At 42.3% G+C, this 22,753-nt stretch overlaps 1 protein-coding gene across 5 annotated transcripts in view; it reads left to right on the top strand.

Annotated features, from left to right (window-relative positions):
* Nucleotides 1-7,884: 7,884 nt before the first annotated feature.
* Nucleotides 7,885-22,753, top strand: part of RNLS (renalase, FAD dependent amine oxidase) — a 163,665-nt gene continuing 148,796 nt past the window's right edge. For 4 of the 5 annotated variants that reach the window (XM_019538616.1, XM_019538617.1, XM_019538615.1 and 1 more), the window contains exons 1-4: nt 7,885-8,026; nt 8,100-8,205; nt 9,881-10,023; nt 10,936-11,094. In XM_019538616.1, the coding sequence (XP_019394161.1) occupies nt 7,900-8,026; nt 8,100-8,205; nt 9,881-10,023; nt 10,936-11,094 (535 nt within the window). In that variant the 5' untranslated portion in view covers nt 7,885-7,899. The remainder of the gene's footprint in view (nt 8,027-8,099; nt 8,206-9,880; nt 10,024-10,935; nt 11,095-22,753) is intronic. The other variant, XM_019538614.1, reaches the window with a different exon arrangement.

Genomic DNA, 22,753 nt, shown 5'->3' with positions numbered 1-22,753 from the left:
GAAGAAATCTAGTTACTTCCTCCTTTTCATAGATCAGGCTTTCCAGCCCTCTTAGCATTCTTATCGCTCTTCCAGTTTGATTCTATGCTTCAGGGCTTGACACTTGAACCATTAGCAACCACTCTGCGAGTACAGCTTTTCAGCCAGTTGTTCACCTACCTGGGTTGGTTTGGAACAACTTGCCTTTGATTATCCATATTGGCTCTATTTCTGTCATCTTATTACCATCTATTATTATTGTCTTATATTCTATTCTGGTGTTTTGTGGTACTGAATTCAGGTGGATTTGTTTATAATTCCCCAAGTCCTCATTTTTCCCCTTCCATTCCAACTCTTCTTGGATCTGCCCCATGTTTCATTCCTAGTCATCTGGGATGGGGAGACTTGAGTTATAGGCATTCAATAGCACCTTGCAAAATAACAGAAGATTTGATTTTTTAATTTTCTTGGAGAGAAGCATAGCTTGCAGAAGGTTTATAAATACCACAAAAGAAACTAATATGGTGTATCACCATGAAAAAATTTCAGACATGCAATTGAATTTTGTACATTTCTACAGGCATGAAGAGTCAGATAAGAAAGTGTACTAGGTTAACTGACATCAGGTTCAACTTATTTTTTCTCTATTTCAATTCCATCACATTTTTTATCAAAGGTCTTATGGGAGGTTAGGCAAGCAATGGAAGAGTCTGAGGCAACGGGTTGTCTTTCCTTTGGCAGAAGGATGAACTAAAGGACAAAGAGTGGAAAAATGTAAACTTTTATTACAGGGATGTTCTGTAGCCAAGGTGGTCTGAGACAAGAGAAATACAAAACTCTAAAACTCTTGGTTCAGAGGTGATACCTTTAATTAGATCAACTAAAATAGCAACAAAAAAAAATTCTTTGCAAGCTTTCAGCAAACACAACCTTCTTCTGGCTGAGGAGAAATCAAAGATTGTAAACGTCTTCTTAGGTACAAAATAAACTTAATTTTGCACAAGGAAAACTGAAGCTGGAGTATATTTCCCAGGGGCTGTGAGAGTTCCTTTGTGTGAGTTGCTCTTTGATGTGCAGTTAAGGCTGGTCTCATCCCTGGAGCTGTCAGATGTCAGACAGGCAGGGAGGCACAGGATAACTTTTATTAAAAACGTTACTGAAACCTGATGTTTTCATAGTATTTATAGTCCTAGAATTAAATCCAGGGAGAGGTAAAAAGGCAAATAAATAACTATATCTCACAAGTAGCCCATTAAGGCCTTGGCAAATCTGAAAGTAAAGCATCAGGTCACGGGCGAGTGGTGCTGCCCTAGTTGGGGCGGGGCATGTGCCCCCGCTGTGACCAGTCCCACCGACCGGTGGGGGCAGTCCTCTGCAGCAGATCCTGCCGAGCTGGGGGGGCGCAGCCGATCTTGCTGCCCACAGGGGGGTCCCCTGGCAGCCGATCACTGCAGCTGATTGCTGCAGCCACTTCCAGGAGTGGCTGCGGACACTTCTGAGAGTGGTTGCAGTGATCGGCCAGCGCTTGCAGCGGGTGAACTCCCACCTGCCCTCCACATCCATTGCCTAAGCGGCAAGTGTGGCTGGTCAGGGGGTGCACTGACAGTCTCAGGGGGTGTGCATGCCCAACTCATTGCCATTGCATCAGGTGCTTCAGATGAAATACCCAACAACTCAGGCACTCAAAATTATTGATTAATTTGGAAATACGACATAGCGGTTGAAAGAAATCTAATGAACTATATAGAAAATACATAGAAAAAATATCCATTAAAAGACCTGGACTTTGTCTGCCACTTCTTTGAATATACCTTGGTGTAAAAAATCTCAGTCCAAAAAGCTTATCCTAGGTGGATAGATGTTTATAGAACATACTGACACTATCTTCAAGAAAACATCATCATTACATTACACATTGTGAATGGTGCAGTTATTATTAAAATGTTCTAATCTAAATGCTTACACAGGAAGAGAAGGTTTCCCCCTCTTTTCTTCCCTTTGTCACATTCTGTGTTTGTCCTCATTTTGTCATTCTATTTTGGTAACCATAAGAAAAAATGATCTGTTAAAAAATCCCCACCTCCAGTTTTTTACTCTGATTTTTAAAAGACTGACAAGATTTGTAGGGCTCAGAATTCAAAATACAAATGACCTTTTAGGAACTATGATGCAGAATCTCTTCTACCATAAAAACCATGGCTTTACAGACATCAAAGGTGGGGGAAAATACATTTTCTTTACTGTTTCATATATAATTATTTTCCTTAGACTGCTGCATAAAAGAACAGATGCACTGATAAAAGAATATTAGGTTGGTAAGTGAAGCACGTAAAGGTTAGGAAATGCTAGAAATAAAGATTTGGTAAACTTGAATTACCACTCTTTGGTATTAAGAGACCATCTTCAATTACATAGTTGTACACTTTTCTTCCCTACAAAATTCTTGCCTCATCCATTGATGACACTCACTGAATAAACAATTATTTATATTTTGTTGTAGTTTCATTGTTCAGTGTGTGACAATATCCCTGTTCCTGCATCCAGAATACTTGTTATGCCTTCAGCCTGCCCACTGTGGCACTGAGAGGATACCAAGAATAAGGACCATGGTCCTATTTCTCTGATGTGTCATGGGATGAGCTACATTGTTTACTCAAAGAGAAACAAGGCTCTGGAGAAAGAAGCAGCTCACTTGTGATCAATGTGAGTACACAGATTTCATTCTCCAGTTCATGAGGGCTACTGGGAACAAAGAAATATTACATTATAACTCAAAAGCCTGTAGCTTCCATAACTCCTTATTTGGTTTTGAATAAGTTTTGAGTTCTGTAGCTGAGGCAGTTTCTCCTGGACTTTATTATCTTCACTCTTACTTATATCTTATCCAGCCCAACGTGGACCTACTATTACATCAGAAACTATAGCAGGGTTTCTTCTACCTTCAGGCAGGGCCCACTGTGTGATCTTCATGCTGGAGATTCACACCAATTTGCTGTGGAAGTTTATAAGTCACCAAGGTTATGCTAGATCACCTCCTTTACTTCTAGCCTATACGTGCCTCAATACAGAATGTGGAGTAAATACACTTCTATAAGTTTCTGCTCCTTGGTATGCTTTAAGTGTTTTCTGGACTTTAACAACCCTCACTTGAAGCACAGAACCACAACAAAGAAAAACTGCCCTGACTTCACATAGTTCCCCTGGGATCATCAAACATCAGTCCGTGGTAGATAGCTGACTCAGTCTCCACCCAATCAATTTCCCCTTCTTCTTGTCTGAATTCATAGGCTTATTCATGCCAGTCCCAGCTGGTTCACAATGTCAGCTCAGGCCAACCCTTTTCACAGATGGCCCCTCTGCTGCCTGCAGAAAAACCAACAGTTGAACCTGCTGTCAATTAACCTAGTACATGTTCAAGTCTCCATGCCTGCAGAAATGTAGAACATCCAATTGCATGTTTGCAAATGTATTAATTTTGATGCATCATATTAGTTTCTTTTATGGCGACTCCCTCTGCTCTTAGAGCTACTTCACTGGTATTTTAACAGCCTGTGACAGGATATATACCTTTTATAGCATCCTTGCAAATCTAGCTGTTAGGGAGGAGGCCAGGTGATATCTTTCTATTAATGTAGAGGCGGTGGGAAGTGGGGAAAGGATGTGTCTGGTTCCTCTGCCATAACTATACCAGGGAGTCCAGCTGACAGAAAGATGTGTTGATAGGGTGCTCACAGAAGGAGATTTTCAAGCTGAAGAAGCACCAGACCATCCATCCTGGATATCTATCTTTCTGTAGAGATGATCTGATGGCTAGAAAATGGTATTTTAAGGTTTGCTTTTGGGAATTGGCTGCTAGGTAAAGTAAATATGCACTAGAACAAAGGTCCACAGCAATGGCAAGGGTTAACTGATTTCTAAAAAGCCTGTTCTGTGACCGCTTCCTCAAAGCCGGCTGTGTCTGACAGGCAAGCAGCAGACACACAGGCTGGGAAATTGAAGATACATACCACACTGTTCCATAACATGAGGTAAGGTGACACCAGGTCACAGTGCCCAACTGCAGAGCCCTTGGGAATTCTGGTTTTGGGGTAACAGACCAAATTAGGAGAAGACTGGTACAGCCCAAATTAGGATGTGTGCATGTGATAGGTTCATGAAATAAAGGATTATGCTGACAAGACAGAACGTGGACAGTATGACAACTACAGAGGGACCAATGAATGATGCCCAAAGATGAAAAGTCAACAGGAGGAGAAAAGAACACAAAAGGAGGGATTTCAGAGTACTAAAGGGCCCCGAGAGGGGAACCCGAGGCCACCATGGACAGAGGGCACACCACCTGTCTCACCCACCACCCACCACCACAAGCTCCAATCTGTCTCACCTACCCCACTTGGTGAGGGTCTGGGGACATGGCTGGACCTCGGTCTCTGACCACCAGGCTGCTGACATCTGACATTCAAGAAAGAACCTCAGAGTGAGGCTCACCTACTGGCCAGATGTACCTTGACTCTGATGACAGTTCTAAAACTAGTAGATAAAGAATTGTTTGCATTACTCTTCTCTGCTATCACTGTGTATCAATAAAATTTGCCTATTATCAAATGGAAAGGTTGTGGTCAGTCTGAGGGTTTGGGTCCACCCAGAACAAGGTATCTGGGTCATAAATCCAGTGCCAGCAATTAGGGTAAACAAGATGAGCTCCAGGACAATCACTGTGTTTGTAGTGCATTCATGTGGTGGCTTTGCAGACTTCTGCAAAAGACAGATCATGGCTCCTGCTTCTTCAAAGCCTGGGAGAAAAATAGAAATGATCTCACTTGCCCTTTGACTCCAGACCAGATAGGAGCAAAATGAGGGCTTTTTATCCTCACATTGAGATCCAAATGATGCACAAATATGATGGAGTAAGTGTTCAGAAAACCAGTCTAAGATGGTCAAATAACACAAAAAGGAAAATGCCAGATAAGGACATGTCCTGAAGCTGTAAAGCTCATTTCTTGTCCTTTATCATCTCCTGTCTCTGGGCAGAGTTCCTCAGGATGGAATTCACCAGCTCCTTGGACTTCTTCATACAATAGTGAATCATTTTTGGGAATCTCTATGCATTAGACACTAAGGGGCTTATGTTTTGGATGGGTGTAGACCTATGCATCAAGAGATTCTCCCTAAGTAGCTGGAGCAGTCAAGAGCTACCTCATATTTCACTAACTTCTTTCAGAGGGCAATCATATTTCCTTCTTTCCAATGAACCTTAGTGACATACTCATCAGCTAATCATGAGAACGTGATATAATATAAACCTTTTGTTTGAAGGCTTTTACTGATGTTTATATTCATTTTATAAGCTTCTTCAATAAAAAAACATTCAAGTTGACACCATCTTATCTTTTGAAATTTCACTTAGCTTTATAACTTCCTGATGATTGTACATACTTATCCTGAAGGATCACTAGCCTGCTGTGCCATTCTGTTTGCTTTTAACTTGAATAGCTTAACTAGGAAAAGCCACCATTGTGATAAAAATAAACAGTGAGGGTTTTATGTGCATTATGTAATAGCTAGTAAGAGCAATATATTTTCTAATCATAAATATGATTAGTATATTTATGATTAGAAAATATACTAGCAATTACTCCTTTGATAAAATAAACCACTCCTGAACAAATGTAAATAATTACCATATTTCATGGTGTATAGGTCGACACGACATGATGTATAAGTCAACCCTATTGTTCTGATCCAAAAAGTTACTTTCGTAGATCTAGTGTATAAATCGACTTAAGTTTTTTGATCAGAAATATGGGGTCAACTTATACTGGCCCTGTGTGCCCTCATTGTGGGCTTGCACCTGGCAGGTGGACACATGCCACAGCACCAGGGGACAGGGCTGGGGTTGGCACTTGGCTGGTGCACCCCAGGCAGCACCGCTCAGGCACTGAGGCTGGCCCCATCCCCTGCGAGCTGCCTGGGCCATGGCACCCGAGCACTGAGCCCAGTGCCACTCGCAGGGGACAGGGTCAGGCTCAGTGCTTGGCTGGCACAGCACAGGCAGCACCACTGAAAAGGGATGGGGCTGGGTCAGTGCCCGGCTGAGTGGTGTCTCTATAGTGAAAGCAGTGCCCACCGGCCATGCTGGAGCTGGGCCCAGGCCCCCTGGCCTCCATTGACAGAGACACTTTTGGTAGGAGAAAAAGGTCAAGTTGGTGCTGCATCAGGGTTCGGCCAGGGCCAGGGCCAGGGCCAGGTCAGGGCAGTGCTGGGATGGGCATCAAAAGTATTGATATACTGAATAAGTCAAGGTGAAAATTTAAAGGTAAGTATTTTGACTCCAAACTTTGACTTTTACATTGTAAAATACGGTACTTTGTTACTAATGAAATAGTGATAAGTACGGGCACTAAAGTTGCACAGAATAACAGGAATCTAGGTGCAAGGAGACTTCAAACTATCATCTTTTCTACTTCTTCCCCTTAGGATTAAGCCTCCATAGGCTATGCTGTATAGATAGGGACCTATGTAATTCACAATTTCACAAATTTCACAAAATTGGGCATTGTCCATGAAATCAAGCAATGTTGGTGAAATTGGTGGGAAAAAAAATCCCGAAAAATAAAATGCTGACTCCCCAGACAGAGCCACTGCAGCCTAGCTGCGCAGCACACCTGATGGCAGGGCCCCAGCACCTGATCCTGGCTAAGCAGGGGCAACATGGGGGCTCAGAGCTGAATCCTGGCCCTGGGGTCCTGCACCACTTCTGTGTCTCCCACACATGGGGATCATGCCCTTGAGCCTCCCAGTGCTTCTACCCAGCCCCCACGCACCAGGAGTAGGCTCTGGATGGGTGGAAGTGCTGCAGATCAGCAGGCCCCATTTCTGTCGGGGTCGTGGGTGGCTGCCTGGTTCCCCCATGTCTGGCCCTGGCCCTGGTGCAGTGGTTCTCAACCTTTGGAGACTCTAGGCACTCCTCTTGAGACTCAAAATGCATCTTGAAAAATGCCAACCCTTAGATGACTTTTTTTTGTTTTGAGCATGGAGTTGCAAAGAACTCAAAAACGTCATGACCGGTCAGAGTGGTTTTGCCACCACCGATTCTTATTGATGAAGCTGAAGTTGGTTCCTTATTCCTGGCTCCTGGTGGGGCAACATGCACTGCACGCAGCGGGGCTGTCAGCTGGTGGGCTGATGTGAGAAAACTGAGCTACGAATTGGGCAGTGCCCTGCTCAGACTTAATCACAAGTGTCCCCTGGCAGTGGAGGTGTGTGGTTTGGGGTGGCTCTATGCCCCATAATCCTGCCTAATCTCAGCTCCTTCTCAGGGCTGTATGTACTTGCTACATGATATTATTTGACATTTTTATTAGAAAATATACACTTGCGACGATTCTCGCTCTTTAGCACGTGCCAGTCATTGCTAATAACCTTTCACGGTGTAAAGCTTCGCTGTGAAAGACGAAGCAGGAACCGGGAATAAGGAAGGGGCCAGGGAGGCAGAAGGTAACGAGAGGCAGGCGGAGCTGTTGATGGGTCGGAATGAACTCGAGTCTGCAGGGCCGGTTGGGCCGCCTGGCTGGCAGAGATCTCTTGGCACTGACAAACATGAAGCCCTGGGAGCATCGCGCTCCTCGCTCAAACAGGCAGGGAGCCGGCCGGAGAAATACCCGCCTCAGCGCCTGGCGAGTTACCGGGGGTCTCCCCAGGAGACTCAGGCAGGCGGACAGGGGTTTCACTACGAGCAGCTCGCGTCAAAACTGAGCTCCTGCTCTGCCAGGAAAGGTTGGGGCTGACGCCCCCGCAGGGCTCGGAGCGACTCGGCTGTGCCGGGCCTGCCGAGCAGCCTCCCCGGCGCTGGGCGGGACCAACCGCCGGCCGCGGCGCTGGGCGGCAGCTCCCTCTGGCGGGGCCGGGCCGGGAGGGAGCATGGCGCAGGCGCGGGCGCTGGTGGTGGGCGCGGGGCTGAGCGGCAGCCTGTGTGCTGCGCTGCTGCGGAGGGCGCTGCCGCCGGGTGCGCTGCGCGTGGAGCTGTGGGACAAGGCGCGGGGCGCGGGTGAGTCGGGATGGGAAGCGGGGCGGCCGCCCGCGGCTCGGAGCCCCCTGACCGCTCTGCCCCGTCTCCCCAGGGGGAAGGGCGGCCACTAGCCGGAGCCCCGCGGACCCGCGCTGCACGGCGGACCTGGGCGCGCAGTACATCACGCTCAGCCCCAGCTACGCCCAGCGGCACCGGAGGTAGGAAGGAGCGGGCGGGGCCCTGCCCTGCCCTCTGACTGCTCTTGTATTAAATATGTCTAGATCTACCTTTCGTGGGAGAGCCATCTGATTTATTGTACTGAGGACCAGCTTGACCTGGCCCCTAGTCTAGGAAACGCACTAGTGTAAACATTGCCTTCCATCTTCAGTTTACTAGGAGACCTTGCCCTGTCCTGACAGGTGAGGCTCTAGCCACAGAAATCCATGCATTTGTTCCAGACTCATATTAATTCAACTCTTGATATGTTTGAAACAAAGTCACAACAGTGCAGGGGCCCAATCTCAATATCTGAAATGTGGGCTGACTGTCATGAGTATGTTCCCTGTGTGCTGTCCTCCAATCCCTGGCTTCTAGTCTGCTGTTACCAATGCAAGGCCTTGGTTTTGAGGTTTCTTGCTATCAAGCAAAGAAGTTCCTGGTATGACTTCTCTGACCCTTTTAACAGCTGGGAAAATCAGCTCAGAAAGACTAGGACTGTGATTGGGACAGCAGAAGTAAATCCCTGTCAGTCAAACAGGTTCAACGTGGAACAAGTTGCCAGTGCAGATTAAATTAATCCTCAGTCGGATTGCCTTCTGCACATACTGCAAAACATCTTCTTTCTGATCAGTTTTAGAAGATAAATATGGACCACACGCTCTTTCCTGAATAGAGCTGCCTATGAGAGAGGCATACGACAGAACAGAAGCCACACAAAATCCACTCAGATCCTTGTTACAGAGCTCTAACATACATGGGAAGTACTTAACATTAACCATCCTTATACTCTGCTTCTGTTCAGTGTTTGATTTTCAGTTACACAAAGTTTTTGTTTCTGGCTGTGGAAGCTGTGAAATACTGGGCTTTCAGTTTTATGGTTGTTGGCTGTAGCCATGTTAGTTTAAGGACATAGGCAGACAAGGTTCTTTGGGTAGATGTGATAACTTTTATTACACCAACTAAATAGTTGGAAAAATTCTTCTTTGTGAGCTTTCGGGCACAAACCCGGCATAGGGTTTTAAGTTTGAAATTTCTGTATCTATAAAAGTTGTCACTTACTAGAACTTGAGAAAGTCCACATTTGAGGTATGAGAAGAAATGTTAATCTTTTAAAAACATTTGGGTGTTTTGAAGCTGCTTGTAGCTTTGAAATATTATAATTTATTATAATAGCAAAGTGGTTTAATTGAAAGAGAGCATAATGATAGTGATAAACCACATGGAGCATTTTTTGTAAGGGCAAAGTTGTATCTTTTAGAGAACATCTATACCCAAGCTCTGACATCATGCTTAGCTTTCAAAAGAAAAAAAAATATTTTTCAGTTTAAAAAACCGTAATTTATCCTCAAGTTGTAATACGACTCGACAGTTTACGTTTGACTTTTCTTAAAAATAACCAGGCTTTGTAAAAGAGTGAATAAGTTACCGTAAGTTTTGCGGGGGTGGGTTATACTGGTTAGTAATATGTTAATATTACGGAGTCTGAAATACTACAGAGTGAAGTCAGGTTGTATGAAACTCCTTTTGGATGGGGTGGGATATAAATCAAATAAATAAATTTGAAAGTTATGGCAGTCTTTATAACGTTAATTCCTCCTATGAAAAATTAATGCTACTGGAAGTTCTTGGAGGTGATTCACATGCATTTTACTATGTTTTTGTTTGATTTTTTAGCTTCTATGATGACCTGCTGGCCCATGGTGTTTTGAAACCATTGACTGCACCAATTAAAGGAATGGTGATGAAGGAGGGAGCTCTCAATTTTATGACGCCTCAGGGTACTTCGTCAATTGCCAAGCATTATTTGAGAGAGTCAGGTAGTTTTCTGATATCTTTGTATGAAATTAAAGGTTTTAATGGTGTACTTATCTTGAATGGGTATGATTTGATACAAACTCTTCGAATTTGGAAAAGACTAACCATACTCCTCTTGGCTGCAGTGGGTCACTGTAAAGCAGTCTTTATTCATATGCTGTAAGAATTTTCAGGATTGGGGGTGAAGGTTGTATTTTATAATCTCTGCTTTATGTAGATTAGATACAGCACTAATTGGATGTTACCCCTGAATTCAGTGGAAGTAGTATCATACCCTGTGTGAACAGAGGATTAAGGGGAAATTAACTTGATTAACATAAATCTTGCATAACTGTGTGTGGCCAGAATTTGGGATTTTTAAAACTAATATTTTAAAACTTGCTGTTCAGCCTATGATGTCGACTGTATCAGCTGACTAGGGAGTATGTTGCTGACAGAAAAATTAATGTTGTAAAATTAAGCAATTTCACAATATGTGCCAGAGATATAAAACTACTGAACTAAGCATTTGGGAAAAGCTAGGGAGCAGATCCCTAGTCACTATAAATTTCATCAGCAGAATTTAACTGTTCTTTTAAAGCAGTTAGTGACTAATTTATTTTCATATTTTCCAGTATTGTTAACATGAGCTATTTAACTACTTTTTTCATTTTTCAGCAGCTGATTTTTTTCAAACCTTTGACAACTAATTATAGTCATTATGTTTCTATGATATGTGAGTGATCTCATGGAGGCAAGCACAACTGTGTTCAAGGAATGGATTATGCTTACGTGCTTATAACTAAGAACATGCATTTCTGTTTGTAGAATCAGGGCTTCATGTCTGATTCATAATGGGAATTTCTCCTTTACTCTGCATGTTCTCTGTCTGATTCAATATTGCATGTATTTAATGTTTTTCTTGTTTGAAACAGGTGCAGATGTATTCTATGAGCGTCATGTAACACAGATCTACCTCAGAGATGGCAAATGGGAGGTCTGTGAGAAAGCAGGATCTTCAGAACTATTTGACATAGTTATTCTCACAATACCTGTCCCACAAATTCTTCAACTTCAAGGCGACATTGTGAGCAGTAAGTGGTATTGCCATAAAATAGCAATAAATATTTAAATTAAAATAATGATTTATATTGTGATATAATATAGCAAGAAATGATCCCAGAGGCCACTGTCCTTTCCACTTCCAAAAAAAAGGGAAAGTGTTTGATGGATGTTAGAAATCAAGGAGTTTTGAGTACTTGGGCTAGGGGCATAGTTTACGCACAAACTGGTTTAAGTGATTAAACATTTGTAAATCTGTAACAGAACAAAAGTTAAACTGCTTTCAAAATGGCCAAAATCAGTTTAAGATAAACCTGGTTGGATGTGGCATCAGACTTAACTGATTGAGGTCAAACCGGTTTATGGAACTTCTGTCCCAGATCTCCTAGTGAAAGTTAACTCACAGCATCCCAGGATGTTTTGCATCCTGAGCTGTGCTGTCTGCTCCAGTGAGCAAGGTCTGCCTTGCCCCTCTGCTCCCTAGCCAGAACACTATCACTCAGGTGGCTGAGGAAGGGATGCCGAGGCAGGAGTGGAGCGAACCCATCCCTCTGGCCCAGCACCAGACCCCAGCTGGGTGCTGCCACTAGAGGAGAAGGAAACCAGACCCCCACTCAAGTGCTGCCAGCCTCAGTTCACTTGCTTTGTGGTTCAATCTATGCAGTTTAAAAAACCTACGAAGATTTAAGCGATTCAACCTCGGGCTTTTTGACTCTCTGTATTTAGCCATAATGTCCAATTAAAACCTCAAGTTATACTCTGTAGAAGAAGTATTATCATACAACAACAATCTATCTGCTATTCTAGGAAATGATGATTTTGATCTCCTCCAAAACTTCTGTTTGGATAGTGAAAATAATTGTTGGTGGTAGTAATTTGTTGGTTCAGACACAAAAATAAAAGTAGTTCCTCAACAGTTTTCTGAGATGCTTTTTATTAACTTGCTACATTTCTTAAGGCCTTTGTTTAGCAGTGGGATAAAACTTCAGTGATTATTTATATGAAGGAAGGACTGGGGGAAATCGGTGAATAAGTCTTCAGTAATAACTCTGGTTTCAGGAAACCCTGAAGGATTTTCAGTAGTAGTAAAGCCTGTGCAATTCCACAAAAAATGTAACTTCCATGATAAATTAGGCCCTCGATGTGTTAAGCATCAAGGGTATTCAGAATCATCAACTCACATGAAGAAATAGGAGCCTGTTTATTTTCTGGGATTAGTCACTAAGAGGCATATTGTCTAAATATTCTAAGCCCTCAGTGACCACCTGTTCAGTGCTGTACTCTGATCTTTAATGCACTTACCTGACTCTGATTAGCCTCCTATGGATTCTGTCTCCTCATTAACAGCCCCCAGACCAGTTGGGAGAAAAGTTCAGAATGAGCTTTAGTCTGATTTTTTTTCCAGAGTCTTATATAAAGCTTATCACAATAACAGAAGACTAGGTAGTAAAGAAAAGGCAAAGTTGACAATAAGGAACTAGAAAGGAAGGACTGGGGGAAGTAAAACATTAAATTCAGTTGTTTTATCCTAGGAGAGCAAAAGCAGAGCCTATGTCTGATAGCAGTAAATAAAAGGAAATATTTTTATGATAAGTTTTTTAATTTTATTTCTTGTTCCTTCATTCTGGAATGAATAGAGCCTTAGTAACCTTTTCTAGTATTCATTATTTTGTGCTCTGTTGTATTCTCTTACTCTTCTGTGTAACACATTAAATAATTTTGCCACACCCACTTTATATTTGTGTACCTTGTGTACACAAATGATACTCTTTTCCGTTATTAGAGAAAATTTATTTTTCTTCTCTTTGAATATGAGTGTTTTAATGATGATATACTTTTATAAGGATGCACTAAAGATATTTAAAACATTGCCTAAGGTAAGTTGTTAAGCAAACTAAGAGTTTATGGTTGATTTTAAAAAATGAGAATACAGTGGTTGTTTAAAAATAATGCATGTGAGGTTAAAAACTGAATCCTCAGACTGTAGAGAAATAAAATAAGGGATTTACTAACTAGTGAGAAAGAAGTAATGGGATGGCAAAATGCCCAAGGTTCATATTAGTAGGCATGCTGAGGTTCATAAGAGAGTACTCAGGGAGTCGTGGTATTTTCTGCATAATTAAGAAAAAAGAGAATAGCTCAAGTGGAATAAACATTAAAAGGCACAGAGAAATGTAGTTAACCCTCTTAGTCTGAATTTGGGCAGGGTGGCACCTTAGAGATTAAGTCACTGAAAAGGCATAAACTTTCATAGGTGACAGCTTAGTTTGTCAGATGCTGGCTGATTAAATTGGCTGTAGCTTACAATAACTTATGTTTTCCTGCACAAATTAGTCTCAAAGTTGCCATCCTGCCCTGCTTTCTGTCTAAAAAGAATAACATAAACATCTCCAGTATCCATTCTAATATCCAAGCTAATGCTGATTTTTTTTTTCTCCTTTTTTGTATACATTACATTGCAAAGCTTGCTGTAGGACTTCTATTATTTCTTTCTGTGCCATCGATGCCCTAACTGATATTTAGGTGAAGTGAGAAGTTAGATTTCTTTGGAAGAGATGATTCTTGCATGCGTTTTAGAATGCTTTTGATGAATTGGTTGTCAGCTGTCTATTTCAGGGTTGTTCCTTTTGGGATCTTGATCCAAAGGTTATCCCATCCAGTGGAATTTTTTTCTATCCTTTGGTTTAGCTACTTGTGATCTCTTCTTCTTTGACAAATTAGTAGGAAGGCAGGGCCATATGTGGCTAAAACTTTTTAAAACTGTTCTATGTGACTGACTTCCCACCTACTTATTAAAGTTTTGTCAGTTACATGTGGCATGGTGGATGATAAAATAAATCAACATTTATCGATCTTCTCAAGAGGCTGAACTAACAGTAACTAATGGGCAGACGTGAGAAATTGTCTTTACATAACTGACTTGAAACTGATTTCCCTTGATGTTTTTCTTCAATATCTTTGCTTTAGCTGGTTTTCACATATATATTCCATAATACTGTATTTTTTAGAGCTGTTATGAAATGAGTAAATAAAGCTAACAAAAATAGTCTATTTACCAGACTTTTGTTTTTTCTTTTTATGAATAGTATTTGGCACATTAAGAGTTAGTAGTTTTCTGAACTGGGAAGCATTTTAAATTCAGTACCGGAACTACCTTGAGACAGATGAGGAAATTGTTTTATTAGTTGCAACATCTCTAAAAGAACAGTGGATGGCAGTGTTCAGATAATCTTTAGAACAGCTAAGTCATGAACACTTGAAAAAACAAAAGCTTGCTCATAGATTTGTATTGGGCTTTTATCTTTCGGTAGTTATTACTGTGATTCAGCAGAAAAGTATATGGAAATTAAATAGCCATTTTTAATGATTTTATAATACATGCGAAGTGCAGATAAATTAAACATTTAAAAACAAATACTCTAAATACAGAGATTTGACTCCAAATCATACATTATGTAATGAATATGTCAGAGATACTGAGCAACTGCAACTGGTATAGAGGGTAGGAGTTTTAAAAGAATGACATGCAGTAGTGTACGATATATTTCTGTGTGGGATTAACAACTAATATAGTCTTTTTTGTGAATTTATAAATGTAGGGACAAGCTTTTATTTTTTTTTTCTAATCTCTTTCCAGAATGCACAGTTTTATACTGTAGCATTTATTAGGTGGTTGGTTTATGCAAAATTCAACAAGTTTCATTTACAAATTCAAAACATTTTTATGAATTCATTTTACTACAGGTCAGAACTTGCAGTTTTGAATGAATACTAAGGAGTTTCTTCTTCTTGTTTAATTCTTGTGTGAATTTTCCCATGAATATAGATTTTCATACGCTCTCTGAATAGTGCAAACAGGTAAGATGCCATAAAAAGAAAAAACTATTTTATTAAGTGGGCTTTATAACATAAATGTGAAAGCAGAGCTCAAATAGCTTTTCACCAGTCTGCAACTACTTGTTTAGCATTACTACATCATTTATATTCCAATGGGTTTAACGTTAATTATTTTGTGTTGTCAAATAATATTTCTGAAGTCACTTTAGAGCTTGTCAAAACTAGACTTTAGTCATGTCATAAAACTTCTGAGTAAATATGATAATGGTTTTCACATTTCTAAAAATTATAATATAGACAGGAATGCAACAATTGTTGCTGCTCATTCAACTCTTTAATGTTGATGTGTTACTCTGTGCAATTTATATTTGTTCACATGCTTTTTGAAAATGCAGACAGTAACAATAATTACTTGCATGATTAACTTTGTGATTAACTGTTGCTGGTAACATGGCATTTTTCAAAATATAAAATGTAAATGAACATTCCAAATAGCAACATCTTGAATGAGGTATTGAACCACTTGAATTCTGCTCTCTTTCTAATGTCATCAGAACCACAGAATGTCAGATACAGGTGTCAAACATTCCATTTTAATTATGGTTGATGTCACAGAATATGTGTGTGTGTGTGTATGTGTGTGTGTATATATATATATATAAAAAAGACATGCCTAAATCCTTAGTGAGTACCCTCACAGATGTGCAAGGAAGGTTTGCACAAAAATCTGTTGAGAATGTGGCCCAATACATAACTAAACAAACCATTTAGCTATCTATATATTCTAATTTGGTCAGTGTTGAATTGTGCATTCATTATCACCTAAGGAGTGACACCTTATGTATCATCTCCCTTTTGTATTTCCTTACCAAGCAGCAAGTCCCAGTTCCCTCTCCCTTTCTTGTTCTGTTTGCTGACTTGTAAGGAATGAAAACATTAATCATGACATTTCACATACAAATTAGGTTAATAGAAAGCTGTGGAGTTCACATGGATGAGTCACTGTTTTATGATGTCTGCAGGCTTGAAGTTGCAGTATTGCATCAGCTGAAGCTTGTTTTACAATCAAAGGGTATATTGACTCTGCCAAGAAGCAGGGTAAATTAGCACAACATGGAGTCTCTTGATTTTGTGACCAGGCTACTTCTGCTAGTGTGTGGGGTTTTTTTGAGGTTGGCTGCTTGGTTTGTTTTGGGTTTTTTTTAAAAGAGCTAACTTTGGTGTTACTGCACTGCAGACTTACCCAGAGTTTTCTTTGCAACTGTTAGGGTTATGAACTTTTTTTTACCCAATGAAAACTGAAGTTACATACATTCTGCATATGCAGTCATAGTAGACTGTAATTGGCTGCAGATGGTTTGATTCTTCTCCTACCTTTTTAAAATTATTTTTTTTTACTTACAGTACCTACCGTGGATTTAAACATGTGAGGAGTCCTGCCAAAGGTCAGATGACTGATCACAGTAATCTCATTGAGGTTCTTTAAGTGAGCAAGGGGCTGAGAAACAAGTTATCTATATGTGTGCATTCATGTGCAAAGTATGTGAAGGAAAATAAAATGCATTCAGTGTAAGAGATGGGAGTCAATTGATATTGTTATGTCAAAATGCTACCCAGCCTTTTCAGATGATAGAATTGAGAGTTCCTCAGTTCTCAGAATCTTTAACCAGAAAAGAATACTTAATAAAACTAAACTATAAGCATGGAAGATACACTAGTATATCATGTGCACACATTTGGTCATAGAAATAAGGCTACAAAAATGTAGAACTGTAGTCAAAGTCTGTTCCACCCAGTGGAACTGGAATTAGTTCTTTAGTATTAGTGAACCTGATCTGATATCTGTTTGAGTGGATTTTTTGCAACAGACCTGAATGGGACAAGTTAAAGGTGACTTGCGTGTGTTCCCTTAGTTCCTCAGTTCTGGGCTGTAACAGGAAGCAACTTGGCTTCTGCCGTATGATAGAGTATACCTGAAATAGCTGCGATTTAGGCTTGAGCTGTGTGAAGTTGTACAAATTTAAGCTGGCTCTAACTGGGTTTGATTCAGGTAAAAAAGTCCCTGTGGAAATTATCATTTTGGCTTACCAACATTGCTGTGCCCTTGGCCCGGCTGTACGAGTGATTGTGGTCCACGGGCCAGGTGCCTGGAGATTGGAAACTAGCTAACGTGGTTCCCATTTATAGGAAAGGGAGAAAGGAGGACCCAGGAAACTATAGGCTCATAAGCCTCACATCTGCCTTGGGGAAAATCCTTGAAAAAATTATCAAGGATCACATCTGTGAGGGGCGGGCAGGGCAGATCATGCCCAGGGGAAATCAACATGGGTTCATCAAAGGCAGGTCCTGCCAGACCAACCTGATGGCCTTTTGTGACCAGGTAACTAAATCCCTGGATGATGGTGTTGCTGTGGACATAGTCTTTCTGAACTTTAAGGAGGCCTTTGACACTCTCTCTCACCCTATTCGCATTAAAAAATTGAGCGACTGTGGCATTGATGCGTACACAGTTGGATGGGTCAAAAATTGGCTGATGAGGCACACCCAGAGAGTGGTGGTGGACAGGTCATACTCGACCTGGTGGGATGTGCGTAGCGGGGTCCCCCAGGGCTCAGCCCTGGGGCCTACACTGTTCAGTATCTTCATCAGCGACTTGGACGTGGGGATAGAAAACACGTTGTCCAAGTTTGCCGATGACGCCAAGATGTGGGGAGAGGTAGGCATGCTCGAAGAGAGAGACAGGCTGCAATTAGATTTAGACAGACTACAGAAGTGGGCGGATGGTAACAGGTTGGGGTTCAGTGTAGATAAATGCAGGGTGCTGCACCTGGGGAGAAAGAATTCACAGCAGACATACAAGCTGGGGAGCTCCCCCCTTGTGAGCACAGAGGCAGAAAGGGATCTTGGAGTCATTATTGACTCCAAGATGAACACGAGCTGCCAATGCCAGACCGCAGCCAGAAAAGCTAACCGCACCTTGTCATGCATCCAAAGATGCATCTCAAACCGGTCCAGAGAGATGATACTCCCTCTCTACACAATATTGGTCAGGCCACAATTGGAGTTCTTCATCCAGTTCTGGGCACCGCACTTTAAGAAGGATGTGACCTGCCTTGAGTGGGTTCAGAGGAGGGCCACCAGCTTGTTTGGAGGGCAGCAGGGCAGGCTGTATGAGGAAAGTCTGAGGGACCTTGTGACAGGAGTATCGCTACTGGAGCCCTTCTATTGGTGACTCCACCCTCCCGTTGTGGGCCAACCGCCTGCTTACTCACCTGCCATGCCTTGGTCTTAATTGATTAAGTAATTGATGTAATTAGCGGGAGGCTGCCCACTTTATGCGCCCCGGTGCCAGGGGGCACTACCTGTGGCTCCTTTTCTTCCCCTACACCACAGCCCAAGCCTCACAGATGGTACTGATGTGGTTTTATCTTGGGCCCTGCTGTGCTTTGGCCCTCTCCTTGACTTCCCAGAGGCTGCTCGTCGCCCCCTTGCTCTGGGGCTTCTCACTCCTCACGGCCCTCTGTCTCTGGGGCTGGGGTCAGTACACCCCAAAATGCTGCACCCTTCCTGGCGCCTGGGTCCTTACGCTACCGTGGAGCCCCTATGAGGCCTCCTCCAACCCCTAATAGCCTCACCCAGTCCTCTGGTCAAAATGGTGAACACAAAAACACAAAGCCCCTGGGCTATAACATAAAAAGCTAAACCGTCCAGTCAAACAACATTCAATCCCTACCAGGAAATACTCCAACCCATAGCAGCAAACAGAGGCTGCTCATGCAGTCGGACTTCTCCCCTCTGTCCACACTGGCCGAGTTCTTCCTCCCTTGGCCACCAGAGGGGAACTGCCGTCCTGGCCTCACGGCTGGGGCTTAGGAAGGGCCAGGCCCTGCTTCTTCCTGTCAGCTGGCTCCCCAGCAGTTGTCCTAGCAATCAGCACTTGTGACTCTGGCTGCCCTGGTAACTGGCAGCTGGGCTTCCCCCTTCATGTCACTAGGGGTCTCTCCCGAGCTGTTTCTGCTCTCAGGTGCAGGTGATACTCCCCCTCTATGTGACTTTGGTCAGGCCGCAGTTGGAGTACTGCATCCAGTACTGGGTGCCGCACTTTAAAAGGGATGTGGCCAGCTTGGAGAGGGTTCAGAGGAGGGCCACCTGCCTGGTTGGAGGGCAACAGGGCAGGACCTATGAAAAGAGGCTGAGGGACCTGAACCTGTTCAGCCTCAGCAAGCGGAAGCTGAGGGGGGATTTGGTGGCTGCTTACAAACTCATTAGGGGAGATCAGCAACAAATAGGAAGGACCCTATTCCCCCCAGCAGCACCTGGGGTGACGAGGAGCAATGGCCAGAAGCTGCTGGAGAATAGGTTCAGGTTAGAGATTAGGAGGCACTATTTCACTGTTAGGGTGGCTAGGATCTGGAACCAACTTCCCAGGGAAGTGGTCCTTGTTCCTACCTTGTGTAAATTCAGAAAGAGGTTGGATGAACACCTGTCTGGGGTCGTGTGATCCCAGCGTATGCTCCTGCCAGTGGCGGGGGGTCAGACTAGGTGACCCCCTGCCACTGGCAGGAGCACATGCTGGGATCACATAGAACTGTTCAGGTCCCTTCTGACCCCAAACTACTATGAAACTATAACACAAGCTTGATTTAAACTAAGTATACATACAGATGTTTGATCTATTAAAAGTTAAAATGGTGTAACTTCCTCATGTAGGTAAGCCTGGCCTGGGGCCATTCTGGCAACCTAGTATAGCAGAACATGCTCCTACCACCTTTGAAGGTGCTGGCAGGGATAGTTGTAATGTTTTCTCGTCACCCTGGATACCACAAGTGCAGGATAATTCTAAACTGGCCAATTCCACTTATTTAAAGTCCATTTGTATTTTTGGAGTGACATGTAGGGACCATCTTAAAACAGGGAATATTGTCATATTAGTGTGTAGTTCCTCTGTTTTCCATATCACTGGGGAGATGATTATTGATAGATGATTTTTTTTATTAAATATAGTAATTAGTTTAGGAGTGTAAATGGAACAGAGTATTTACATTGAATTAATGTTCTCAAATGTGCTTATTGTACTACTAAATACAGATACTTCTCTGCTCTTCCTATTCCTTTCTCCCCCTCCCAGAAGGAGAGAATGGTTTTCTGTTCAGTGCAGGCACCAGGCTGAGATTGACAGAGAAGAGTCTTGGAAAGATTTCACATTGGTTTTTCAACATATGTTCCCTGCTGAAAAATGTGAATAAGCTGAATAATTCTGAAACTTATTTTTTGCTCCCTCTTGGGATGATTGTTAACTTCAACATGCTTTCCGCATAGCTTAGAAGGCTTGAAATTATGGCTGAGTGCTGGTTCTCAATAATTTGCAGTTCATGTATAGGTGTAAAAAATGAACTTTCAGAGTCTGGATGTTGAAAATCTTAATGGTTAACCCCATAGGCAACTGCAGGCAATGCTTTTATTTTCCCTTCTCTGCTCCCCATTCCTCCCCATTGAAAGGTTCTATCTTGTATACATTCTTGCTGACGCTGATAATTTCCTTGAAAAACGCTTTTTTCTTGGGGAGAGGGCAGGGGTTGTTGGGTTTTTTCTTTCTTGTTCCCTCTGCACAAATCTGAAGATCACCATAAAATGACTGACTACTAGATTTTATTTTTGGGTTTTTGCTTTTAACTAAAATTCTCACTTAACTGCACAGCTATGTAAAATTTAAAAAAAAAATTATTTTTTTTGAAGGGAAATAATTGAATACCTGCTTTAAAATACTGATCCAGATTCACAAAAACTATTAAAATAAATCTTTTACTTTATTTTTTATGATAATAGTACTATACATAGAAATTATAAAATACATTAATATCATTATACATTTTAAAGGCTACCCTTTTTAAAAACTTTATATCTTTTTGTATGTGCATGTTGAACTGGGTCTGTAGCTACATCTTAATTTCTGATCAAATTTTGATACATGCTTAGTATGCAAACTACTATAACTGAAGTGATTGATTACCTTGATTACCAAGGTTATTTTATACTGTTGTCCCTATTTTTGAGATTACCTAAAAACTTAAGATGGACATTATTTTCTCCACTTTTGTGTTGAACTAGAGAAACAAGAAAAAGGTTGCTTTGATCTTAATGGAGCTAGTATTTCATGCTGAAGTTAAATGTAAAACTATAAGTTCAGTGTAACCAGTCTTTTAATAAGATTTAAGATTTTTCCTATAAAGAATATAGCTTACTGTATTGCTCAGTGATACCCCATTACCACTAGCTGGTGTGGTGGTAGACTTCCATTGTTTGGAAAGGTGCTACTGTAGCATTTTCTCTTTATATCACGTGTTTAAAATCGATAAAAGAGGCTAAGTAGTCATGATGGAAAGCAAAGTTGGCATAATTTTTGCAAAGATATGGAAACATAGGTGGTCACTGCCATATATGCATATAATTTTGCGGAGTAGGGAGATGAATTGGAGTACACCTAGAAAATTATATAGACACACTTGCTTCTTTTAATAGCGTGTTACAAATGAGTTGACTTCACTTTGTGAATTAAGCTGTTCATCATGGAAACCTGGAGCTCTTATAACCTAGGAGAAATATACAGTGCTATTGTAAATAGGGCTGATTGAGTTTTGGTTTGATGTACAAAAAGCTAAATAACTTGTAACATTTGTTTTATTCCTGCCTTGTAACACTCTGTTATACTGTGACTAGGTAATACAAACAGAATGGCAGAGCTTACCAAACAGAAGGGTAGAACATAGGGAAGGGTGGCATGTTTGAGCCTATCTGGTTTAGAGAAGCATGAACTTTTGTAGGTGGCAACCTACTTTGCAGTCAGCCATAATTTCAAGCCTTCTAAGCTACGCGGAAAGCATGTTGAAGTTAACAGGGAAAAGAAGCAGGAAGGAAGGAAGGAATAAACAGCCTTTTCTTAAATGAAGTTGCTGATATTTTCTTAATTTCATAGTTTTATAGTTTGTAGGGTTGAAAGGGACCTGAGCAGATCGTCAAGTCCGACCCCCTGCCATGGCAGGGAAAGGTACTGGGGTCAAACGACCCTGGTAAGGTGTTTATCTAGCCTCCTCTTAAAGACCCCCAGGGTAGGAGCCAGCACCACTTCACTTGGAAGTTTGTTCCAGATCCTAGCCGCCGTGACAGTAAAGTCGTGCCTCCTGATGTCTAGTTTGAATCTACCGTCAGCCAGCTTGTGACCGTTATTTCTAGTCAGTCCTGGTAGTGCTCGGGGGAACAGGGACTCCCCCAGTGCCTGCTAGTCCCCTCTGACTAGTTTGTAACAGGCCTCTAGATCCCCCCTCAGCCTTCTCTTGTGGAGGCTGAACAGGTTCAGGTCCCTTAGCCTCTTCTCGTAGGGCCTGCCCTACTGCCCCCGATCATGCGAGTGGCCCTCCTCTGGCCCCTCTCCATGTTGTCCACATCCCCCTTGAAGTGTGGCGCCCAGTACTAGACGCAGTACTCCAGCTGTGGCCTGACTAGTGTTGCATAGAGGAGAAGTATCGCCTCCTTGAACCTGCTTGAGATGCATCTGTGGATGCATGACAAGGTATGGTTGGCCTTCCTGACTGCATCCCCACACTGCTGGCCCATGTTCATCTTGGCATCAGTGATGACTCCAAGATCCTTTTCTGCCTCTGCACTGACAAGAAGGGAGTTGCCCAGCCTGTAGGTATGCTGCTGGTTCTTCCTCCCCAGGTGCATCACCCTTCACTTGTCAGTGTTGAAACCATCCTGTTCTCATCCACCCACCCCTGTAACCTGTCTAGGTCAGATTGCAGTCTATTCATCCCTTCTAGTGTACCCACATCCCCCCGCATCTTGGTGTCATCAGCA

Source organism: Crocodylus porosus, unplaced genomic scaffold (assembly GCF_001723895.1).
Source record: "Crocodylus porosus isolate Cpor-Errol unplaced genomic scaffold, CroPor_comp1, whole genome shotgun sequence".
Classification (NCBI taxonomy): Eukaryota; Metazoa; Chordata; order Crocodylia; family Crocodylidae; genus Crocodylus; species Crocodylus porosus.
This window is presented reverse-complemented; position numbering and strand designations above follow the sequence as displayed.